This window comes from Halichoeres trimaculatus, unplaced genomic scaffold (assembly GCF_033239565.1).
Source record: "Halichoeres trimaculatus isolate MK-OKI-2021-1 unplaced genomic scaffold, fHalTri1.1 fHalTri1_scaffold_9, whole genome shotgun sequence".
In the NCBI taxonomy this organism is placed as follows: domain Eukaryota; kingdom Metazoa; phylum Chordata; class Actinopteri; order Labriformes; family Labridae; genus Halichoeres; species Halichoeres trimaculatus.
The window spans coordinates 2,502,501-2,523,665 of record NW_027437188.1 but is presented as its reverse complement, the minus strand read 5'-3'; the positions used below and the strand labels follow the sequence as shown (position 1 = coordinate 2,523,665).

Sequence of the window (21,165 nt, the reverse complement as noted above, 5' to 3'; positions counted from 1 at the left end):
TTCCCTCTGCATTCAGACTGGGCCAATTTTTACTTGACCAAAAGCACAAATAAACGGACTCCCACCAAAAAAATCTGATATAGGTCTGCATTCACGCTTTATTTAGAGAATTTTCAGTGCGTTACTTTCACACAAAAACACCGCTAAATAAGGCTCTAGTTCTCATCGTGTCTCTTCGTCCTGGCAGACTACCTGTGTTTGTTTATATCTGGCACGCCTTGCGTGCGGACTGATACATTAAGCTGCGAGTGCCTCTTAGCCAGCTGTGGCTCTGCAGCGGAGGTAGCGCCGTTTAACGACATGATGCAAACTAGAGCCTTATTTAGTGGTGTTTTTGTGTGAAAGTAACGCGCTGAAAATTCTCTAAATAAAGCGTGAATGCAGACTGATATCAGATTTGTTCGGTGGGAGTCCATTTATTTGTGTTTTTGGTCAAGTAAAAATTGGCCCCGTCTGAGTGCAGAGGAAACCGGCAGAGGAACAGGGAGGGGGTGTTTGGTGCGAGCACCCTGGGCTTCTGCTGCACAAAAACACTGCTGTAGGGGTAATTTCTGCCCTAAACCTTGTGATAGGACCCAACTTGTTCCATCCCGTAGTATCACTTTAAGCCCCGTTTCCACCAAGCAGTTCAGTTTGATTCATATTTTACACCAACTAATCTCGTGTCAGATCCTCAAATTACTGAGACCAACTGTCCTACTTTTTGGGACTCTTCTGTTGGGATGCCAGACTAAACTGATCCAACCCCAAAAAGTGGAGCTACAACACTACAGTCCATTGATTGGTTGAAAGAATGGTCACTTCCTGTGCAAAAGCGGCTGCTGTATTCCTCCTGGTGGCACGCAGCCTTCTCTGAAACAAAGCATGATTGTTATTTGTAACAAAGAGCCACATGACAATCACAAAGAAGATGAATTGCTGGACGTCTTTCACTGTTGCTCTTTGTTTACTGTGTCGCGTTTTTCTTGTCTGTTTGATTTATTCGCGGGGTACTCTGTGTCGCACTGCTATGGCCTCACGCTACCATGTAGCTAATGCAGCTTTCAGCATCCAGCTTACACACCACGTACCACAAGGCATGGTTGGCTGTGGAAATGCAAACAGTATCAGGCTTTCCTGATCTGACCCATACCAGACTGTACTGATCTAAACCAGTCTGCTTGGTCGAAACAGGGCTTCAATCCTCATGTTTGCAGCAAAATGAGTTTTCCTGTATTTTGTGGGCCTTGAACCTAGCAAAACTTGATGACTCACAATTAGGAATCCAGAATTTCAAAAACAACTTTAATTTACGATCAGAAAATTCAGTGTCTGTTTATAGTGTGCTTACAGGGTATTTCGACAACCAAATCTGCTGTGCAATTGAACCTAAGATTCTGCCAACAGCCTAAACCATGTGGGCTCCCGGAGGTTACAAACCTGCTTTCACATTCTAGGTCTCAGGACCGGAACCAAGTGGATGAAAATGAACCTAAAACAGTGCAAAACATGCGGAAATACTGTACAATTATTGTACTGTGACTTCACAAAAATTCTGAAATATCAGGTTACAAGCAAATAGAAAGTCTTTCTACATTTCTACTCCACCTTTCACTCACAAGCCATTACCATGTCCTCATGTTTATAACCAGATTATGTTCATTTTTTGCTCAAACTCCTCATTCAAGTCAGTTAACAGTCATATTGTAAACCACTCATAAGCCAAGTACAGTACATTTGGATTTTGTGCAAATCAATTACTCATATCAGTCCGTTTTTCCTTGTCAAAGTAACATCTGAGGACATAGATGATGGTTCTTTCTATTCCACACACCTGGTCCTGCACTGTCACTGTTTCAAAATAAAAAGCTTTTTTTCAAAATCACAGTTTGGAACCAGTGGCAAAAAAAGACTCAGTGATTATTTCTGTGAGGAGCAGAGAGTTGGCCTAACACATTGTGTTTTCATGGCAGAAGATAATCTGTGTACTCCGGTGTGGAGTGCTGGTTTTGAAGAAAGCACACAAAAACATACAAAGTTACGCACTAATTCGGTAAGTAGACAGAAATCAGTCACCCAAGTAGGCATTCCATGAAACTTCTTGTACTGTTTGTAGAGTTGGCTGTGAGCTGGCACGGGTCAAGAAAGAGGAAACTGGTGTCCATCTCTTGCTGTCTAAGGCAGTACAGTGCCATCACAACATGGCTTCATGGGGTTGGGCTGTGTCGGTAGGAGAGGAAGGACAGATTTGATCTTACAAAATCATTCAAAGGATCATGGCATTGATACCCAGCCAGTTGTGGAGTGTAACCTGCCTTCTGTATTTCTCTGGCCCAGACCTTGAGATGCTTGGTCTGCACTAGGTCTTATTTCTCCATAAGTGACAGCTTGATGATGTGCTTTAGCTCCTCCTCTTCCCGCTGTTGTTGAAGCTCTGCCTCCTCTTGTTCCTGAGCTGAGATCTCCATGGTGATGCGCAGCTGCTCGTCATAGCAGCAGTTGGAGGGTTTCTTCTTCGAGGGGGTCGAGGTGAGGCTGGATGGGGGACAGGGCTTGCTCTGAGGTGTCCTTTGGTGAGAGAAATAGTGAATGAATGAGTATATTTAAAGATTTGATGTAAGAGAGACAGTATGTGTCTACTTGAGTTTAAGTGTAAATCAGAGCTTCAGTGCCAGTTAGACATTTTGTAACATGAAAATAACTAAATTATCCTAAAAATTATGTCCCTTACACAAATGATTTAAAGGGGCTGTGAAGAGTTTGAAAGTGATCCTGAAAAGTCTCCCTTCCAGATGCCTAATTGTAATACACACTTTAAAATGAGATTAGCAGCCAGTTTGGGTTATTCCTAAACGCCACCTCGTAGCTTCATGATCAGGTTGAGCAGGACTGGATTGGTTGGCCCGGAGTCTTCACTACAGTGTGTGTGAGACTCTGGGCCAAAAGGTGGCGCTTCAGCCCAATTAAAACAGATACTCCTCACAGCCTCTTTAGTGTAAATTCTGGTCAACACTCAAATACATGTTTTGTTTTTGATATGGTATTTTTTTTTCAACCTCCAAAACCATCCGGTGACCCACTGTGGAGTTTAGCACCTCTAGGTTAAGGTAAGGTTAAGAAAGACTGAAAGTCAAAATGTCAAAAAAGAAAAATGTATGAAATATGAAGAAATCTGATGAACACCTGACCTCTCCATACGACTTGAGTCAGAGGACAGGGGGTGTGCACCTGGTTTGCTATTGGTCAGTGCTTCCCAGATGGTCACCTAAACAAAGAGGTGCAAAGGTAGTTTTAGAGTAAACACATCAAGTTAAAAGACAGACCTATATACAAGAGAAGAGAAAGAGAAGGCTGCTCATCTCAACAGCGCTTTCTTCTTTAAGTCTTCATTGTTACTCTGATATATGAGCTATACACTAGAACAGAATAGAATAGAATAGAATAGAATAGAATTGAACTTTATTTGTCATTGCAACAAGTATAATGAAATTACAAGTTCTTACTACTTGCAATTTATTAACTAATTTACTACCTTCTGACTATTTATGTATTTGTGGGTTTTGGAAGTAGTAACTTTTCTGACACATTCTGCTCAAACCCAAAAAGTCAGAAGGGCCATAAGGCCCCACTTTCACAGCTTTCACTGCTACTATTTGTTAGTTAAAATAGTAGCAGTGAAAGTAGCGGTCCTGAATAAGACAAAAACCACATTTCCACCAAGCAAACCTATTTAGATCAGCACAGTTTGGTACAGGCTGGATCAGTAAAGCCTGATCCTATTTGCATTTTTACAGCTAACTATGCCCTTTTTAGTAGGCAGCGGGTAAGCCAGATACACTCATCGGTTACTTTATTCGGGGATCTTTTCCCGGGATTAGTCAGTGGAAACACCACAAAATGTGTGCCATACCAGGACAAATGGAACTGAACCGCTTGGTGGAAACGACTTAAATTCAAAACACCAAGACGTGTGACTGTCCCAGGATTTTTTGTCTTGTGTTTTCAGGACTGCATGTATCCCTGTCCAAGAAGAATCCAAGCCTATCCCTCTTTTGTTAACCATTTAAAGCCTGGCAATGGCCAGGTACTGTTGATTGATTGTTAGGTGTCATATTGTTCTCAGCATGATAATGTGGACAATAAATATCAAATGTTACTGAACCAGAACATTTAGAGGTCAATTTCTAGATCAAACACTTGAGATTTCTGCGGTTAAACACCTTGTTAGATAACGGCAGCATGTTATGCAATAGCACTGAAATATTGAATAGTTGGACATGTGCATTTAAAATTTTAGAGACTGTCAAAAAAATTAATCTGCCAATGCATTTGTTCTAACTGCACATGTGCTTCAAGTAAAGTGATCATGACAGATGAAGCAACAGTAACTTAAAAGGCAAAACTTGTAGATAATGCACTGAAACATGTTCTTGTTTTTCTACCAGGCTGGACTTTTATCTGTCTCAAACATCACAGTAATATCACCTGATCATATTCGGAGCCGGCCTCCAGCAGGCTCTGCTGTATGGCAAACTGCAGTAGGTCCTCTTCCTCATCTCTCATGCTGTCTCTCTGCTTGCCACCTAGCATGGTGTATCCAGGTGGAGGCTCAAACACACATGGGAGAATCTCTCCAGCTCGACATGACACTGCAACATGTGGTGGAAAGGCAAAGAGTGAGAGAAAGAAATTATTCCAAACAGAGGTAGAAGGACATTATAAAAGAACTATACTTATCACTTGACTACATTTTAAAAATAATCAAATAATTTCTCTGATTTCTTTAAAAGTAATGGAGAGCAGCACGGGATGAAGAGTGACGCGAGTTGGCTTTCTGCTAACCAAGTATGTGTCAGATACCCGTGATTAGGTTATGCTAACATGCCAAGTCAGGTGCACAGCTCTCGAGTCTCCCCCACATTGAAACGTGATGCTACAGGTGGTTGCTGGGCTAGTGAGTGTGTTCACGTAGTCACAGCCATGGGCTAGGTGTGTGCAGCTGCTGGCACTGAGCCAAAGAGGAGGAGCCCAGTTTAAATATTGTGTTTACTGACAAGGAACAAAAACTCCTGCAGACCCTACCTCTAAGCTATTTAAAGAGAAAGATTGTCAGAATATAGATTTTTACATATGATTTTATCAGTTTAAGAAGAAGAAGATGGGATAAAAGAAAATCCTGTAATCTGATAAAAACACAGTATGCTGTTGTATCTCACTGGTAGAGCTGGAGCTGGACAAACTGGAGGAGTCACTTCCTGGAGATGGAGTCTCTTTCTGTCCATCACCCTCGACCCCTGTCTCATTGTCAGCGTGGCTGCCACTCCCCTCCTCACAGCCATTCAGGTTACTGAATGTAATCCTCGCATTCAGAATGTGGTAAAGAGGAATCTCTGCATTGAATTAAAATTTAAAAAGACAGCACTTCAACTGATTAAATCATTTTTAATCAGTTTTCAAGACCAGCATTATCGCCCTGGTTTAGCCACCCACCATTTTAACCTCGTACTTAACTTACCAATCTTGACAGGAAAGCCAGGTGGCAAGTGCAGAGTGATGAAGTCACGAAGCTTAGCGAAAAGGGCATTTGAAATGGCCATCAGGTCAATAATTGGCACCACCTGTCCCGCCAAAGACAATGGATGGGACTCACACAACCACAGCTTGGCTTTAAACCTGGAAACAAGAAACGGCATAACACACAAACCAATTTAATTCTGACTTCAGAAGGACAAAAGCAACTCAAATGATTTTTTTATGCATGACTAAGGCCAGATGCAACTCAACAACAGCTCCTGAGCAGTAAAACATAACAATGCAGTGATTATTACAACTTTATCACAAGCTATTTACTCTCTACAAACTATTTACAGTTAATACTGAAAGACAACGCCATGGGAAGCAAAATACAAAGGATTTTGGAAGCATGAATACAGGGTGTATGTCCATCATTCAGGGCTTGTTGAAAGCAGGAAGAAGACTCTTATTTTTTGTTCAATCCAATTCAAAATCTGAAAAAAAGCACTTAATTATCAGATTCACAAGATTCTAAGGGGAACCTGAATGTATCACAAGTGATGTTAGAAACCTTTCTAAACCAAGGGGCAACATTTGGTTTAGTAAAAGAACGCCTATGCTGTAGTGATTGAAGTTGTTGTTCATCAAGGATCTGTTTGGGTCTGGCTGCAGAAAGACCAGAAACCATATACACGTCCAGACAAAAAATAAAAAACAGACTTTTACAGCATCAAAAAAACTACATATGCACAGCCTGGTTCAAAAAACGTATTGGCTCTGAAACGCTAATTTCGCTATCTGCACACTGTACGGGGGTTGAATGTTTTCTAGCTTGGCAGTTCAGAAGATACATAAACGGTCTGGTTGTCTAATCAGAGACACGGCTCAGCTCACATGACTGACCAGCACCTTATAGCTGTTAGAAAGGAACCTCAAAGCTGTAAGTTTATATAATGGTCAAAATTATATATTGAATGCTAATATATATATATATATATATATATATATATATATATATATATATATATATATATATATATATATATATATACATATATATATATATATATATATATATATATATATATATATATATATATATATATTAATTAATTGGCTATAAAAAGTCATTCACTGAAAATTCCGCGTTCATTCCCCTTGGATATAAGCTTTTTAAGTAAAAAAAACCAAAATGCTTCTCTCTTTTTCCTCATGAGATCAATATTTCCACCTCTTTTATTTTGTTTTATGGCTTCTATGCCAAAGAAAAGCGGTGATGAAGTGGGATGAACATTTATGGGATGATTAAAAAAATGTAGTTTTCTAGTGTATTGGCAATTTATACAGGTCCTACATTTAAAACTGCCACAAATAACAATGAGAAGACAACTCCTCTTCATGGCAGTTTTAAATGTGGGACCTGCATAAATTGCCAATACACTAGAAAACTACATTTTTTAACCATACAACACATGGAAAAAAGTTTGAAATCAAACACTTGATAACATGCAAAACCAAAAATTTGATTTATATTATACAATGTCCTTGCAACAAGATATATGTAGGAGAAACATCTCGTTCCCTTTGAAAACGCATCACTGAACACAGGAGTGCAATTTAAAGAAATGACAAAACTAGTCCTGTTGGGAGACACTTCAATGAGGAAAAACATCCCACTTCATCACTGCTTTTCTTTGGCATGGAAGCCATAAAACAAAATAAAAGAGGTGGAAATATTGATCTCATGAGGGAAAAGAGAGAAGCATTTGGGATTTTTAAAAAGCTTATATCCAAAGGGAATGAACAAAGAATTTTCAGTGAATGACTTTTTATGGCCAATTATTTAATTCTGGTTTTACTATCTATAAAAATTATACTACTACATTACTTTATTATTTTTATTATTATCATTATTATTATTATTATTATTATTATTTGTTTTTGTTTTTTAATTATTATTATTATTATTGTTGTTGTTGTTGTTGTTGTTTTTGTTGTTGTTATTATTATTATTATTATTATTATTATTATTATTATTATTATTATTATTATTATATAATTATTTCTTGTATTTTCTAAAGCTCTACATATGTATATATTTATGTATGTATATGTATGAATTTGTTTTATCAACATTTTTTTTCCCTGTGTTTTTCTTTATGTTCCTTTTTTATGTATAATGTTAAATAGATCCTCTGGTCAATTAACATTCTAAAATGGCTGCCAGTGCCAGCACCATCCAATTGAAGCTTTCTTTCAGGCCCTCTACCAAAATGGTGCAGATGATCCTTCCCCTTTTGACATTTCCCCTCACCCTCTACCAGAACCTCACTGGTCAAAAATCACAGATAGGCTAAAGTGACACACCCCTGCAGTCAATCCATTGGCTGAATCAGATGTAGCTTCACATGACTGGACAATCCATGAAAATGTTTGTCTCTTCTTATTTGTTCAATTCCAACCCTACCCTTTTTAAGTGCTGTTTTTAATTCATTTCTGATGACCCAGATATATTTGTTAAGCACTCATGCATCCCCCTGTTGATCTCCTGTCTCTTTGTCACCTTTAAATGTGAACTGAAACAAGAGACATCAATATATGTTTAGCTGCCTGTTGATATGATTTACCTCTGGGTCTTGGTGGTAAGCTGGCAGGGGTGGCCAATGTCCCTCTGAGTTTGTAAAATATTGGGGTTGAAGTATTCTTCTGCTGTCAGAGCTGCAGGATTGGTCACCACAGGACAAGACATCTGGGTCACCAGGGCCTGCAAACAGTGAAAACTAAGTCAAAGGAAAAAAAAAAACCCACACAGATCTGTAATAATAAAATTGCTTTCTACATGAGCTTAAAGGGCTGTTGACCTTAAGTATTACTCAAAGAGTAGTATATAAGGTGGTCATGCTTCTATTTAATTCATTTTATTTAGCCAAATTTCTTTGTCATTGTTTACCAGTGTAACTTTTAACTGGAGATAAATTTACTAATGACAGTCCAGGCAGATGTTTTGGAGGCTTGGCCTTGAAGGACCTCTTGTCGGGAAATGAAAACACAGGAATATGTCTCTTGTGCTGTGTTGTTCATGTCGATATGATTGACACATAATTACTGAGACTAATTAGCGACACAACGCAAGGACCAATGCATACAGTGAGGAAAAAAAGTATTGATACTCTGCAGATTTGGCAAGTTTTGCCACTTACAAAGAAGAAGTCTGATATTTTTATCCAAGGTACACTTCAATGATGAGAGAAGTATGTCATGATCCTGGCTGTGGTGAGGCTGCTTTTCCTCTCTCCCTCCTCCTCCCTTCTCTGTGAAGCTGTTCAGAGGTTTCCCAGCTGCACTCTGCACACCTGTCCTGAGTTGGCTGATTAGGAGCGCCTGCTCTTAAGCTCTGCTGGAGGAATGGGCCAGTGCCAGTTGATTCCTGCTCTCACCGTGGTAATCAGGTTGTGATTGTTTCTCTGTGTCTTTGTGCTTATGTGCTTTTTGGATCGCCTGGAAACAAACCCTTTTGATGTCTCCGTTTTTTCCCAGTGCCTCTGAGGATCCCTTCTGCAGCAGCTCACCGACAGCCACACTCTCATCACCTGCACCAAACCTCTCAATAGAAACCCTTAAACCTGTTTTTGCCTACGTCTCCCTTCAGGTCTCAGAAAACCCGGCTGGTTTTACAAACCACCACAAAGTAATCTTTTAAAAAAAATCCAGGAAAGCACACTGTAATTAATTAGCATTTTACAGCACTAAGTAAGTCTTTGATCACCTAGAAACCAGCAAGAATTCTAGTTCTCACAAACCTGTCAAGTAGTAATTTAGGCCATGTCCACACGTAGCCAGGTATTTGGGAAACCGCATATATATTTATACATTTTGGCCTGTTTTCCACACAAAACTGCAGTTCTATTTCATCCCTGCTGACTGCCAGAGGGCGGTGCTGAAAGCACTGAATGTTCCCTTTGCGCATGCGCAGTTCCAGTATGCATACCAACAATGTCACCTGTGACCCCTGGCTGACCCGAGAACGGTAATAAGTCCCGGTGTCCCGGTTCGTTTCCTATTTTCTTCTTGCGTGCCGGTCGCATACCACTGGACACAGCTTCATTGAGAAAAACAGGAGTAACCTTTATGGATTCATATACCGTCACTGGGAGCCTTGTGACCTTTGGTCAGAGCAGCTAAGACTCGCCCTCCAAAGGCTGCGACGGTGGTCTCTTTTCTTCTATTTTGTTTCAGAGGTTTGTTTAACGCCATTGTGGCGCACACACACACACACACACACACACACACACACACACACACACACACACAAAAGTTAATAGATTACAGCTGACTGACCCCTCCCTCAGCTCCTGCAATCCTACTGTCCACTATAACACATACTATCATAAACCATCTGTGTTGTGTGACTTGCGTCTGCTGTATAGGCGGCATTCGCGCCCCCTTCCCTCAGCTTATCTTAACCAGTGATCAGTCTAGTCGCTCACAATGGAAGGCTCCCACTGTTGTGTTTCCTGTGGTGCCCCCCTTCAAGCAAGTGATGGCCATGACCTCTGCCCAAGGTGCCTCAGTCCTGACCACCTTAGAGAGGGTTTATCTGACGAGCCATGTATGAATTGCAGCTACATGCCCCGGGCCCTTAGGGTTGCTAGACTGGAGCAGATGTCCTCTGTTGCTAGTAAGGCTCCCTCCCCCCAAGAACAGCTGCCCTCTCACCAACCAAGATGCTCGAAGCGCCGCAGTGTGTCTGCTTCTGCATCTGGCCCCTCCAAGAAGAAGGCAAAGGCTGAACAGCGACTTTCGTCAGAGGTGGATCAATTATATGCAGAGTTGGCAGAGATGAGGTCTCTCTTGCAAGTATGTGAACCTGCCACACCCACAGAGGAGGCAGGGCCATCCACCCCGCCTATGCCAGTGCTTGCCCCAGAGGATGATGTTATTTCTCTGGCAGCTTGAGCCTCTCATTTCCAGGATGATGATACTGGTTAGGTCTCCATGATTTCACAACCAGGGTCCCCATTGCCAGCTTGGAGCTCATCAAGTGAGACAGTGGATAGCTCAGTGCAGGCTATCATGCGCACAGCTTTGGAGCGTCTGCAGCTGGATATGCCACAGCAGATTCACTCTGCTCCTGAAAGCGCTTTCTTCCAGCGCAGGCGGCCCTCATCTGCTTTCTCTATTCCCCCTTCTGGGACTATTTAAGAGAACTTCATGCTTGCTGGAGAGGTACTGGGGCTCTCTCCCAGCTTTCAGCAGATGGTCAGACTCTGGTGGCCATGCATAATGCAGCTGGAGCCGGCCTGGAGAGGATGCCTGATGTTGAGCCAGCCATAGCATCTTTCATTGTGTCACCTGAGGAGCCACTCCAGCCAGCTGTGAGATGCCCCCGTCCTCAATGTCAAGTAACGGATGACCTTCTCACAAGAACCTATGATGCTGATGCATGGGCTGGGCGTATTGGAAACTCCTTGGCTCATCCTATGTCTGCGCTCTCCGCTTCATTGTAGGGTAATAACGTCGACCCTTCTGCCATGTGCTTTAGCGATGCAGCTCTACAAGCTTTTGCACTCATGTCTAGAGGGCTTGGGCGAATGATGTCCTTGCTGGTTCAGACACGTCGCAAGGTGTGGCTTGCACAGTCCCCTTTGACAGAGGCATCCAGGAGGACACTCCGAAGAACCAGGGATGAACCAGGAGGACTTTTTCGGTTAGGCTGCTGTGGAAGCACTGGAGAGAACCGTTAGGGCTCGCGAAACCAGGCAGGAGCTTTCAGGCCTTAGTAGAAGCATGGGTCCCCGAGTAGACCTAGGGACCCTGCTGCCGTTCTATGTTTCCACCCTCTACCACATTTTCATCCTGTGGGAAGTTATGGTGCCCGGCGACCCTCACATGGACAAGCCAGGGACTTTTGTACCCGTGCCCATGCCCATGCCCATGCCCATGCCCCTGCCCGCTTGCTTCCCGGTCAACCCCGAGCTGCAGCTTAATTACTGGGCTGCTATTGCTTCAGACACCTGGGTGGTTTCAACCTTAACCCAGGGGTACAAGCTCCAATTCCGACGCCGGGAGCTGTCTGCCCTCCTGGCCAAGCGGGCAATCGAGGCTGTAGATCCTCTAGCACACCCCAGAGGCTTCTACTCAACATATTTTCTTGTACCAAAAAAGACTGGCGGATAATGCCTGATACTGGACCTGGGAGGGCTCAATCAATAGTTGAAGAGGTTACCAGTCCACATGTTGACTACGGCAGATGTCCTCCCCCTACTTCCATATCCCCATCGCACCTCAGCACAGGCAGTTTCTCTGTTTTGCCTATGAGGGCCGCCACTGACAGTTCCAAGTGCTCCCTTTCGGGCTCTCCTTCTCCCCCAGGGTCTTCACTCGATGTGTGAAAGCGGAACTTGCACCCCTACAGTCGCAAGGCATGAAAGTGTTGCCATACCTGGATGATTGGCTGATCTGTGCACCATCACAGTCTCAGGTGGTCCAGGATATGGCCAAGCTCCTTGTTTATGTGGCTCGATTGGGTCCTAGGGTAAATTACAAGAAGTCTTGTCTGAAACCCTTTCAAAAGGTGACCTTTATTGGTGTGACCTTGGACACCTTAGCCATGAAGGCCCAGCCATCCTCTCACCGAGTGGGCGATGTTCTTCCCCTCCTCACACTCTTCGAAGGGAGAAAAATGTTGACTTATATCACTTTCCAGCAGCTTTTGGGAAAGCTGACGTCCATGACAGCTGTGGTCCCTTTGAGTCTGCTGCTGTTGCGCCCCCTACAGAGGTGGCTGAACAGCTTCCATTTAGACACCAAGTGGCATCGTCATCGGAAGCTCAGAGTGTCACGGCAATGTCTTCTTGCCCTGGCCCCCTGGAGGGACTGGGCTTTTCTGTCGAGAGGCGTTCCACTGGGTGTGGTCCCAGCTCGCCGCAAGACTGTCACCACAGATGCTAGCCTCTCAGGATGGGGGTCTGTGCAGGACAGCACCAATCACATCAATGTGCTGGAACTCCGTGCAGTGCACCTGGCTCTTAGGCATTTCTTACCATACCTCAAGGGAAGGCATGTACTGGTGCGGTCAGACAACACCTCGGCTGTTTTCTACATAAACCACCAGGGAGGCACCAAGTCAGCATAGTTGCTAGGGGTGTCTCAGCACCTTCTCACCCCCCCAGCTAGCCAGCCTACGGGCCATGTATTTGCCAGAGAGCCTGAACCATCTTGCAGACTCCCTCTCCCATCAGAATCCCCCCCCCCCGGAGAGTGACGCCTCCACCCAGAGGTGGTGCACAATTTGGGGTCTTTTCAGCAGGGCGCGGGTCGATCTCTTTGCCTCAGAGGAGGTTCTCCCTGAGAGAAACCACCAGCCCTCTTGGCCAAGATGCGCTGATCCTCCTTGGCCAGAGGGCCTTCTCTATGCCTTCCTCTGATTTGGCCAACACTTCAGAGAGTGCTTCAGGAGGACCACATGCTGTTGCCGGTGGCCCTCTTCTGGCCAGCTCAAACATGGTTTCCCCTGCTACTACGCAGGCTCAGTTGCGGCGAACCATGGTGTCTCCCTGACAGAAAGGATCTCCTGTCCCAACAAAGCAGTCAGGTTTGGCACCCCAACCCTCACCGCCTCCATTTGTGTGTGTGGCTCCTGAAAGGTCCGGATTTCTGCTAAGCAGCTGTGTTGAACCTGTCAGGCGGACCATTCTGAAGGCCAGGGCACCATCCACACGACTGCAATATGACAACAGGTGGAAATTGTTTGTAAAATGGTGCAACAACCATGGGGAGGACCCAGTGCATTGCCCTGTTCCCAAGGTGCTGGAGTTCCTTCAGTCCCTCTTGGATGGAGGTCAGACTCCATCCACACTAAAGGTGCATGTGGCAGCAATATCAGCCCAACATGCAAGAGTCGAGAATGGCACCGTGGGGAGCTACAACCTGGTGTCGTTATTTCTTAAGGGGGCTCTGAGGCTTCACCCCCCTAGGGCTCCACGTGCCCTGGCATGGGACCTGCATTTAGTGTTGGGTGCATTGTGTCAGCTTCCCTCTGAGCCTCTGGACAAAGCAGAGCTACAGTGGGAATCACGTAAGACTTTGTTCTTGCTGGCCATTACCTCGGCGAAGTGTGTCAGTGAGCTGCATGCATTGTCTGTCAGCCCATTATGCCTGAAGTGGCACCCTGATGGCACGGGCTCTACATTACGGCCAAATGTTGCTTTTATTCTGAAGGTGCTGTCAAATTCACATTTTAATCAGCCTACAAGGCTTGCACAATATGACCCTCCATCAGGATATGATGGAGGCAGACCAGAGCTTTTGTGCCCAGTGAGAGTTCAGAGATTTTATATTGAAGCTACTGCAGGCATTCGTTTGTCTGAGCAGCTTTTTGTTTGTTATGGGGGCCCTGACAAGGGCTCTGCTTTCTCCAAGCAGCGCTTGTCTCAATGGATCGTGGATACCATCCAACCCTTATATCAGGCTTCAGACCGCCCCTACCAATAGGTGTGTGCTCTCACTCTACTAGGAGTGTGTCCACATCATGGGCTGCCCACCTCTGGCGGTCATTCGGGATTCATAGAACCGTAGTTACATTCGTAACTTTCGTTTTATGTCACTAAAAACAATGTTTTCTGAAAACTCCGGCCAATGTGAAGATTTTGAAAAACTCTGGTTTCATGTGGACGCCGGTAAACAGAGTTTTCGGATCACGAACGTCACAGCTGAATGACGGGGCTTCATTCTGATTGGATGGCACAGGTTTCACCCTGGAAAACACTGACAAATATGGGTTTGAAATGCTTAGAGATGCACTTATTGGCGGATTTGCCCGCTGCATGTGGACGAAAGTATTTTAAAAAACTAAAACATAGAACTTGTTATCTGTATAAAAAACACCTGTTCACACACAGTTAATCAGACTCCAACCCCTCCACCATGGGCAAGGCCAAGGAGCTGTCTACACCAGGGACAAAATGATAGATCTGCACAGATCTGGGATGGGCTATTGGAGAACAGGCTGGTAGCTTGGTGAGAAGGCAACAACTGTTGGCATAATTATTAGAAAATGAAAAAAGTCAAGATAACTGTCAGTTTCCCTCGGCCTGGAGCTCCATGCAAGGCCTGGCTTCATGGAGTGTCAGTGATCATTAGAAAGGTGAGGGATCAACCCAGAACTGCATGGCAGGACCTGGTCCATGACCTGAAGAGAACTGCGACCACAGTCTCAAAGGGTACCACCAGTAACACATTACGCTGTTAATGGTTAAAATAATCAAGCCAGCCCATGTCCAGGCCTGTCTGAAGATTGTCAAGGACCATCTGGGTGATCCATAGCCAGAGAGGCATGGGAGAAGATCATGTGGTCTGATGAGACCAAAACAGAACTTTTTGGCATAAACTCTACATGGTGTGTTTGAAGGAAGAAGAAGGATGAGTGCAATTCCAAGAACACCACTTTAGAGAGCAAAATGTCCAAGTGTGCATAGCAGCGCTATGAAGAAAAACACAGAGTCAGTGGTAAGAGGGCAAAAGTGAAATAATGAAACTTTAAAAAGGATAAGGTTAGACTGAATGCCATCCATTTGAAAATAATCACCCAAAAAAGCAGAATATTTAAGAGCAGGCTCTGTATTGGGGGTTTGCCTTGAGGACATGCTCTCCTGCTGCATGTCAACTTTCTTTCAAAGAGGGAGATAACACTCAATATATAACAAATTATAATAAATTCACTCTTTACTCACCCCATTTGTGGGCCCCATGTGTTGTTCAGCAATCCCAAGAAAGTTCTGCAGCGGAGTCTTTCCTGCTTCTCTCAAAAGATCCAGGAGTGCCAAGGTGCAAAGACAATTAAATTACAACAATGCTCCAACTTCTTTTTTGTCTAAGTTGTATATTTGCTGACACAGTAGAATAAATAAAAATACAATTAGTACTGTCTATTGTTGGATTTCCCGGCATGTGAAACAGCTTGTTGAATTAATTTGATGTAAATGGAAAAACAATTTATTGACTGTGGTCTCTTGCAATCTGACGACACTAAATTGAATAGAACTTTATTTGTCATTGCAACCAGTGCAATGACAGCAGGTACTTATAACCATGGCATTCCCTCCTCACTCACGGTTACAAAATGCCGTCACAGCAACAACAACAGTTGCATCCACCTAACATTTCAAATGTATCTACTCTTTTATTTGGGTGGTTTGAACATTAGGGGTTAGGACAAAGACATTAAGACTGTGGCAGAACAAGAACAATACAGTGATAAAAGGTATTCCAGATACATTCATTCATTCATTCATTTTCTTAACCCCATATCCTGTTTAGGGTTGCGGGTAGCAGGAGCCTATCTCAGCTGTCATTGGGCGAGAGGCGGGGTACACCCTGGACTGGTCGTCAGTGAAGCGCAGGGCCGACAAAGACAGACAGACAACCATTCTCTCACACACTCACACCTGGGCAATTTAGAGTGGTCAATTAACCTGGTGAGCCTGTTTTTGGACTGTGGAAGGAAGCTGCAGCACCCTGAGAGAACCCACATGCATGGGGAGAACATGCAAACTCCACACAGAAAGGCCCACTGGCCAAGCTGGGAACTGGTGGCCTTCTTTCTGTGAGGCTACAGTGCTAACCGTTGCGCCACCATGTAACCCTATTCCAAATACATCTACATTAAAAATACAGTTTGAAACATAAGCATTTGAACTTTTGAGGGTGAGGATCTTCTGATACCTGTTTTGAACAGCTCTTGAAAAGCCCCTTCTTCCAGAAGTGGGTCCTTTGTATTGAAAAGGTTCTTGCAGGAACACTTAATGTCACAAAGAACCCTTTTTTCTTTTCTTTTTTAAGGGTTTTAAGAAGCAAATGGTTCTGGGTAGAACTTCTGATCTTCAAAAAGAACTTTTTGGAACCCTTACTTTTGAGAGTACAGGATGATGTCACAAAATTAAAATTGACTCATCAGTGAGTCCAATATTAGAGCTGCACAATAAATCAAGAGTAACTTACCCTTTGTCCTGTTCTTGTTCTGATCTGAGAGATGGTCAGTTCTGGTCCTGGTGACCAGCTCCACATTAGATGCTGCATAAACCTGTAGGGCACAAGACACAGCTTACTGTTCTGTTTGTCCACATTTTTCCCAAACAGGTTCAGGGAACTCAGCTGTGTACTGTTCACTTTCTCCTGATCTTCTTACTGTATTCCCAAGTGGTATCAAGAAAAGTGTTACATACCAAAATAGGTGAAACCAACCATAAATGTAGTATGCATGCTTTGTTTTACCTGTCCTGATAAAAACAGCAAACTCTTCCTAGGCTCAAATGTGAGGAAATGTTATTTAATTACTTTCACAGTGATTGTTTTATGAAATTTAATTTAACATGAGAATCTGATCACAAGAGTTTCACACTGTGTTCTGAAAGCAGTGGTTTCCCTCTAAGAGCATTAGACATCAGTGAGCCGTAAAGGTGATCTGTGCTCTACCTTGGCTTCGTATCCATTCACTGTCTCAGTTTTCTCACTTCTCCAGCCCAGGAAACCTGTCTTATTCCTGCAACAGAAATAAACCAGATCAGTTCCCTTTGGTCCAAACACTAAGTTAGCATTAAGGTACATTGTCTACATTGTTTATGGTGATTATGTTCCTATCCAAAACTATTTTTGAATTAAATTTTTAGAATTTGATTCAAAGTCAGGTATTCCCTAAAAAACAAAGTCATACTTAAAAATCCAAGGTTTTAGTTTTTATGCAATGCTATTGTCCTTGTTTAACATGTGTTCCAAGTTCTTTAACTAAGTTGAAAGAGACACTTCACAAAGAGAAAATTAAATTTATGCTCAAACCTGGAAGTGTATGGTCAATGTTAACTTCAGTAAAAAAATAAATAAATAACAAAAACTGTTGCATGGTAACCCCCTTCTTTGATCTGCAATTCTCAGATGTTACTAGTCCTGGATTATTATCAGAAATTGACGGATGAAATTAACCAATATGTATAAATATGAATTGAATATAAATAAGATACAGATAAGTGTTTGACAACATTATGATCCCTTAACTACTAATAAAACCTCAAATGCAGCACTCACAGTATGGAATGAATCCTGGGATAAAAACCAAGTATTGCTCTATATAATTTTTTTTGTATGTAGGTATGCTCCTGACCTTTCGAAGGCAATGTTGCGAGTGTCCAGCTGAGTGGTCACTACAGGGGCTGACAGTCTTCCTGCCACCTGCTCGTCACTGGGCTGTACACCCCCAAGGAGGCCTTGACCAGCTTTGGTGTTGCTGTGTGACCCGCCATTCATTCGTCCAGGTGAGAGTGTCACTGAAGACAGTGTCTCGCAGTACACCAGCTGCCTGTCATGGTCAACTTCTATCACTTCTGCGCTGGAATCTAAGCAGCAAGAGGACAACAGAGAGATGATAAGAGATAAATAAAGGTAAAGAAAAAGAAGTTTTAAAACAGAAGGGTGGACCAAGCAGAGGAGCTGAAAGCTGAACGAACCACTGTGATGCAGTACGGTCAGTGTGTGTGTGTGTGTGTGTGTGTGTGTGTGTGTGTGTGTGTGTGTGTGTGTGTGTGTGTGTGTGTGTGTGTGTGTGTGTGTGTGTGTGTGTGTGTTCGGGGAGGCTGTTGGCTAAATCTACTGTTTCACACCCCAGTCCAGTAGGTGGAAGCAATGCATCTTTTAGTTGGCCAGCTGCCCACACCCACAGGAGCAGACGAAGAAGAAGCCGCTTCAAAGCAGCACTCCCAAAACATTGCCGCTATATGTTATATATAGAGCGGCAATGTTATATATTGCAATGCTATATTTAATAACTGCCTGCAGTTATCCGGATAGATCACTAACTTGCCTTCAAACAGGCTAATAGAAAGCTAACTTGCTTTCAAACACGCTAATAGAAAGCTAGCTTGCCTGCAGCTAGCTCAATAGATGGCTAATTTATGTGCAGCTAGCCTAGTAGATGGCTAATTTACCTGCAGCTAGCCCAATAGAAAGCTAACTTGCTTTCAAACACACTAATAGAAAGCTAACTTGCCTGCAAACATGATAATAGGAAGCTAACTTGCCTTCACACAGGCTAATAGATCAGTAATTTGCCCGCTCTCAGCCTACTGTCAGCCTACTGTCTGAACAGAGTAGAGGGAAAAGCAAATGTGTCCTCTATCATGGTATAATATTCTTTGATGAGCAAATTATATGAAACAACTTCTCCACATGTGACAAAAGACCTCAAAAGACCTCTTTCCCTCAAGGTGAGAAGGAGGAGGTGAGGACGACGTGCTGGTTCTCGGGTGTGAGCTTGGAGGTGACGACGTGGACCTGTCCTTCCATCCATTGTTGTTGGGAACATGGGATCTATCTCCAGTGGGATGGACAAGCTAGCCGTGCTGGCCAAGCGGCAGAGGGGCTGCCGGAGGGCAGAGTGGAATCTTGCTGTTCACGGACGTGGCTGATGGAGCTAATGACGCCGGCGCCACATTGGAGGAGCTTTGCCTGCTGTGGGCAGACACAGGAGACAGAGACTGAACAGACTGCTGGGGAGGCTCAGTCCTGGACCCTGTGGAGGTGGAGACTGACTGGGCTGGAGTGGTGGACGGGCTGTCGTCATCTATTTTCTTGTGGGCTTTTTTGCACTTTCTATACACTTTCTTGCTTTTGTTTTCTTGATTGCTGCTGTGACTTCAATTTCGTTGTACTTGTTACAATTACAATAAAGTTCTATTCTATTCTATTATCTGTGTCTATGTTTAGTTTATACCCTTCCTGCCCAAGTAGCTGCTTTTCCCTCAACTTTCCTTCACTATTCACATTGCTAGCACTGTGAACTCTCCGGAAGGTTTTGACCTAACAAATCTGCCTATTGCTGATTACTCACACTCTCTTCACTCCCCTCTATTAACACTGGCATAGCTTTTATTTCTATTTACCCCAGCTATTTTATGAATCATGCCCCAGATTTGCCCCACTGTTATTTCTCTTCCAACTGTATCACACTACTTGCGCCATCTTTCCTTCTTAGCCTCTTTTATAACCCTGTTGGCCTTTGCTTGCTGTTTTTTATACTCTATAACAAAGCTTTCCACTGGGTGTCTTCTAAGCTGCCTATACACTCTATTGCGGGCCCTCACTGTTTCACTACAAGCCTTTTTTGGCCATGGGACTGTCCTCCTCTCTCTTCTCCCTTTCTTGACTGGGATTGATTTTCTAACTGCCTCTACTACTACACGGCAAAATGATCTTTACCATTCCTCTACACTCCCCTCACTTATCACCCCTACCAAACCTTCAGAGAGTTCCTTTCTAAACTTATCCCAATCAGCTTTTACATAGTTAAATGCATTTACTGTGTTACTCTCCTCCATCTCAAGATCTCTTCCAAATCGGCTAAGAATAGGGAAGTGATCACTCCCCATCGTATAAGTGTACATAAGGTCCCATTCTCCACACCTGGTTAGTTCTGCTGACACAAAGGTAAGGTGGAGGTATGACAAGTGACCATTTAACTTGAAAACTAGTTGCTCCACCGTCATTCATCATCACAAGCGAATGGGTGTCTAAGAAATCCTCCACTACTGCCCCATTCTGGTCTTTATTTTTGCTACCCCACCATGGATTATGTGCATTAAAGTCTCCCGTCCACACCTCTGGGAGCGCAACTGACCCATCACCCCATTCAGATTTCCTGTCTCAAGTTGAAGAAATAAAAATTCACCACAGTAAACCTACCTGTGGAGCTCCACACCTCCACTGCCACGACCTCAAGATCAAAATTCACCTTCACTCTCCTGTGCTGAATTCCTTCTCTAATGAAGGTGGCGCACCCTCCCTCAGGTGTTTCCCTATCCTTTCTCATGCATACATATCCTGGGATTTTAAAATCTAACACAGGTTTCAGCCATGTTTCTTGCACAGAAATTATCCCTGGCATTTCTTTAAAAGCACAAATAAACCTTTTAAGTTCTTGCCCATTTGCTACAAAACTCCAAGCATCCCACTGAAGGATAAAAAACATACCCAACTTAAATATCATCTGCAGTTATCCCTTGCATTCTTTCAATTTTGTCCTTTTTCTCTCTCTCTCTTTCTCTCTGGCTATGAAGAGTGGATGGGTCCACCCCACCAATACCAAGGACCCTCTCAGCAGCCTGCACCACACTTCTTACCACATCAGAGTTATTTTTGGTTTGCTTGACGTTACATAACACTTCAACAATGAAGGCAAGGAAGTCTACTTTTTCACTACCACAGATTCCTCTGATACACAAGCTACCTGTGGACTGAGCCTCCTCTCTATCCTCTCCTCCCCCCTTTCTCCTCCTTCTCTGATCTTTAGAACAATTTTCCATCTGCCAAAATTCTCGCATCAAGCACTTCACCCTAACCTGACACGCCAGACGAACAGCTTCATATATTCGCCACGGAAATATTTCACTAGTCCATCTGGGTAGCAGCTCTTACTATTTGTTTTCAGAGGGGGGACTTTGAAAAAATCCACAGCTGGTGATTTGACGACCGTTCTGATTAATACACTCACCACGGACCAATCAACATCAAGCCATGGTATGACGTAGCTTATGTGAGCCGATGCTTCTAAGAAACAATAGATGAACAACTACCGAATCACAAGTAACAGCTGTGAAAAAGGCGTTAGACAACAGCTTCCGTTTTTAT

The 21,165-nt window shown here is 43.5% G+C and overlaps 1 protein-coding gene across 6 annotated transcripts in view; it reads right to left on the bottom strand.

Annotated features, from left to right (window-relative positions):
• Window positions 1-559: 559 nt before the first annotated feature.
• ankrd13b (ankyrin repeat domain 13B) overlaps window positions 560-21,165 on the bottom strand; it is a 49,308-nt gene continuing 28,702 nt past the window's right edge. Inside the window, exons 6-16 of one of the 6 annotated variants that reach the window (XR_012599097.1) lie at window positions 17,648-17,879; window positions 16,966-17,032; window positions 16,492-16,573; window positions 15,225-15,292; window positions 8,121-8,257; window positions 5,495-5,652; window positions 5,196-5,369; window positions 4,465-4,628; window positions 3,163-3,244; window positions 2,295-2,547; window positions 560-2,199 (exon numbers count right to left, since the gene is read on the bottom strand). Coding sequence is in view for 4 of the 6 variants with exons in the window: in XM_074679225.1 (XP_074535326.1) it covers window positions 2,346-2,547; window positions 3,168-3,244; window positions 4,465-4,628; window positions 5,196-5,369; window positions 5,495-5,652; window positions 8,121-8,257; window positions 15,225-15,292; window positions 16,492-16,573; window positions 16,966-17,032; window positions 17,648-17,879 (1,361 nt within the window). In the remaining 2 variants the exon portion in view is untranslated. Of the gene's footprint in view, window positions 2,548-3,162; window positions 3,245-4,464; window positions 4,629-5,195; window positions 5,370-5,494; window positions 5,653-8,120; window positions 8,258-15,224; window positions 15,293-16,491; window positions 16,574-16,965; window positions 17,033-17,647; window positions 17,880-21,165 lie in introns of all 6 variants that reach the window. The other 5 variants (XR_012599096.1, XM_074679228.1, XM_074679225.1 and 2 more) reach the window with 5 other exon arrangements.